Source organism: Nilaparvata lugens, unplaced genomic scaffold (genome assembly GCF_014356525.2).
Source record: "Nilaparvata lugens isolate BPH unplaced genomic scaffold, ASM1435652v1 scaffold10813, whole genome shotgun sequence".
Taxonomy (NCBI): domain Eukaryota; kingdom Metazoa; phylum Arthropoda; class Insecta; order Hemiptera; family Delphacidae; genus Nilaparvata; species Nilaparvata lugens.
Window position 1 is genome coordinate 1 of NW_024089479.1, and position 4,378 is coordinate 4,378.

Genomic DNA, 4,378 nt, shown 5'->3' on the forward strand with positions numbered 1-4,378 from the left:
GATGCAATAGTAAAGACATCTAATTATTCAAACTAATTATAAGTGAAGTGGTTTCAAACTAATAATTTGTTACAAGATTAAATTACAAATTTCAAGTGCAAGATTCAAAAACGTCTAAATTAATAATTGTGGAAAAACGTCGAAAATGTTTGTCACCTTTTTCAGCTGCCTTAGTACGATGCAACAGCAGCGACATCTCATTATTCAGACTCCTCACTTCGTTCTTGAGCAACTGGCACTCCTTTTCGGAGGACGAAATCTGCGCATCTGTGCCAATCATGTCAATGTTTGTCTGTTTTGAGCTGCCTTCTGACTCCTTATCGGTTACTAGGATTCCTCCATTCTCCTTATTCGAGGTCACCTGGAGAGTGGAGAGAGAAACAGATGAATGGAGGGGAGATAGGAGAATCAAATAGTAATCTACAGATGGAAATTACTGAGATATTTCAATTATTCAAATGCTAATGAATTAATAATTATTATTAAACGAAAATCCAATTTAATGTTGTAATTCACCCCGAAGACTTCTGCTACTGCAAATATTAACATCAGGGTAAACAGCTGGATGGAAATTGGATGAGCGCTACTATTCAAAACGTATTTGTCAGCCCGGGAATCGAACCCAGTACCTCCTAATTGCCGATCAGGACAGCTTTCGATTCGATGGCAGACAAATAATTTTTGAATAGTAGCGCTCATCGAATTTCCATCTAGCTGTCTGCCCTGTTGTCAATATTTGCAGTAGCAGAAGTCTTCGGGGTGAATTACCGCATTTAATTTGGATTTTCGTTTAATAATAATTATAAATGAGAAATCTCTCGTTCACAACTATTTCTCCATTCTCCTCATTCGTGATCACCTGGAAAGTGGAGAGAGAGAAATAGATAAATAAAGGTGAGATAGGAGAATTGGAAATTTGACTTAATGCTCAATTATCGGTCAACCAACCTCAATATCAACAGTGGTTGGAGTATTGAGAAACTGCATCAAATGATCCTCGTCTGGCACTTTAGCTGAGCTCAGATTGGGCGAAGACTTGACCAATGGAATCGCTGCTTTCAACGGGCTCGATTTCGGAGGTGGCGGAGTATACCTCTTCCTGCAATTCACAAAAAAATATAATACAATAAAGTAGTATGAATGATAACAAATTACAAATATGATAGAATAAAGTATGAATAATAATACATCAGATATAATAGATTAAAGGGTGAAATAAGAGAATGAAGAGTTTTTTTTGTGTAGTTGAGAAGTTGATATTGTGGTGATTATTCATATTGAATGAAAAAGACTAAGAAATTGTCAAAAACCACAGATTTATTGATACTTGGAAACTTTCTAAGTATCAATAAATCTGTGGTTTTTGACAATTTCCTAATCTTTTTCATTCAAAGATTAAAATAATATTAATCTAATATACTTTCTAGGTAGAATTGGAGAATGAAGCCATCATATCAATGACCGGTTTCGGTTATTACACCATTTTCAATCTCAGATGAACAATTTCTTAGTCTTTTTCACCTCTAAAAATAAATTGAATTGAGTATAGAACTGAAGAGTGTGGAGGCGAACCTACACAGTCACAAACCAGGACCTCCTAAATATTTGGGTTTTTAGATGGTCCTGGACAGGGACGTATGCGGACAGACGGAGGCAAAATCCCTCCTAAGGTGTTGGAATGTTGCAACGCACACAAACGATCGTCTGTCTGCATTGTGTCTCCTCACGTCTGCATGCAGACGTTTCATTTTTCTAATAATTATTAAACGAAAATCTAAATTAAATGCTGTAAATCACCCCGAAGACTTCTGCTACTGCAAATATTGACAACAGGGTTAACAGCTGGATGGAATCAAATCAAATCAAAAACCATTTATTGCCGAAGACAAATTAAAATTTGTATAGACCACGTCATAAAACAATTACATATCATTACATTTAATCATACCACATAAAACAAAAGAAATCATCTCATCAATGTCATATCACATTAAACAACTGTAAAATTATGACTGTTTTTAATGTGTACATTTTCCAATGTCTGTTAGCATTAAAAAGGATGAATTCATTTGGCCAGAAATGAGGATATACATAATTATAATACTAGACATCGTGCGGATCTGCATGTCTATAGAGATAGACTACACAAGATTTCATCTTTTTTCCCTGTTTCCCTTGTTTCAGGTGTGAAATTCTATAACCACCTACCTTAGAGAGTTCGGTCCTTGCCAAGTAGCTTATTTGCTAGCACGGCATAATGGCTCTTTGATACCCCTCTTTATAATTAGTGAGTTGTTATTTTATAAATTATGATATTGTTGATCATAGTGGGGAGTAATTTGGGATGTAATTTATAATAATAATATTTGTATGGCTTTTATTGGTGGGGAGTTCCTGATGGAAGTTCCACCTCGCCTGGATATATCATTTGAGCCGTCAATGGACCTTACGACTGTCATACTTCAGCCGGAACCGACAGTTTAACGTGCCCATCCGATAAAACGGGAGTGACCTGTTCAAAAACTTTTGGCTCTGAGTGGGGTTTGAACCCGGGATCTCTAGGTTGCTACGCAAGCACTCTATCCACTAGACCACGGATCACTAAGTAATTTATTATTCTATGGGACATACTTTACTTGTTTGTTGATGCTATTTGATAGCTAATACTTTATTACTTTGAAACATAAATTAAATTAAACATAATATATTATGATATTATATTGGTATAGAAGTGAACATATTTTATGATTATATATTTTGGACATAATTTATATAGTGGAAATAGTCATCACATAAAGACAATTAGACACTGGACTTTTAAAAATCTGACATTTAATTGTGACATTGTATGTTGTATTTTATTTATAATTAATGTTGTATGTGACTTGGCTTATGTACTGATGTACTATGGCTTGAATAAAATCATTGTATCATTGTCTTAGAAATTCTCCATATTGAGGGCAAAATATTTATCATTACTATAAAAACAGTTTCTTATTATAAAATCTTTATTTTAAGTTTATTCACTCACTAGTAAGCCTCTTATATGTAACGGTAACTGATTATAAAACCTAATTGCACAAGCCCTAAAACTAATATAACTAGATTTATACCGACAATAATCCTTTCTATAGTGAGGTCCACGTTATAATGACAGTGGATAAAGATAGAAAAATAGCGATGCCGATTCTCTGAATTAATTAATTATATTTCTACACTGTCAAAAACATAATTGGCATCGTTGTGGACCTAGAAATGGATAGTACCACCGGCTTTGTCGAAAGATAGACAAGGATATCAAAAACAAAGTTGATCAAATACTGTCATTATAACGTGGACCTCACTATAGGGTTCAACCTATTTCTTGTTTTATGCGAATAAACATCAAAATGACTAGAAAATGAGAGCAAATTATTCTTTAAAAATAATTGACATTGAAAAATAAAAATACTGGGCAAAAACATGATTCTAAATCTAACATTTTCGATGAGCACTACTATAGTGAGGTCCACGTTATAATGGCAATGTTGGATTAGCAATGGTATTGCTATCCTTGTCTATCATTCAACAAAGCGGATAGCCCTATCTCTTTCTCGCTTTGCACTGTTGCCGGATCGTCTTTTAACAATGTGGAATTAATCATAAATTAACAAAATATTTCATCTTAATTATGAAAATTCATTATGAATTGTTGAAAAATATAATTTGTTGCTTAATAAATATAATTGATTATTTTGAACAAGATAAACAGTTAATATTACATCAATAACCTGTATCAGCTACCGTCTATAGAAGGCATTGACAAGACAGAGGATCGGCAACGTTTTTCTCCTATCTTTCTCACTACCATTATAACGTGGACCTCACTATAGTTCATAAAATGGAGAATTTTTGGAGAATGTTTATTTTTGAAGAGTTGATTTTTCAACCATTTTTTTCAGATTGCAGCTAGTTGAAGAAGAATAGTTGTGCGCGGTAGAGGCGCGTGAGGCGGCCCAGACGGAGCTGACGTGTGTGACGCAACTTGTGGCCGAACTGTGCGCCGAATACGACACGTATCGTACGCGCGCACAACGCACACTTGCCAACAAGGAACAGCTGATCGCCGAACTGTAGCTGTTACCCTGTTGTCAATATTTGCAGAAGCAGAAGTCTTTGGGGTGATTTACAGCATTTCATTTGGATTTTCGTTTAATAATAATAATCATTAATTCATTAGCATTTGAATAAAAATGAAATATCTCAGTAATTTTCTTTTGATTTTTCGCTTGAAAAAACACTTTTCCAGAGCGCTGATTTATGAAGTCGCTTCGCGATTTGAGTCGCGGTAGTGTGAGTAGTGTCTAAGATGGGGAGTCACACAAGGTGCCAAATTATC

General features: G+C 34.8%; 1 protein-coding gene across 1 annotated transcript; it reads right to left on the reverse strand.

The window, feature by feature from the left end:
- Window positions 1–138: 138 nt before the first annotated feature.
- On the reverse strand, window positions 139–1,099 carry LOC120355385 (the record flags this gene model as incomplete). Its single annotated transcript, XM_039443744.1, has 2 exons — window positions 139–361; window positions 949–1,099. Coding segments are annotated over 2 exons (374 nt in total), but the record flags the coding sequence as incomplete, so codon positions are not given.
- Window positions 1,100–4,378: the final 3,279 nt, after the last annotated feature.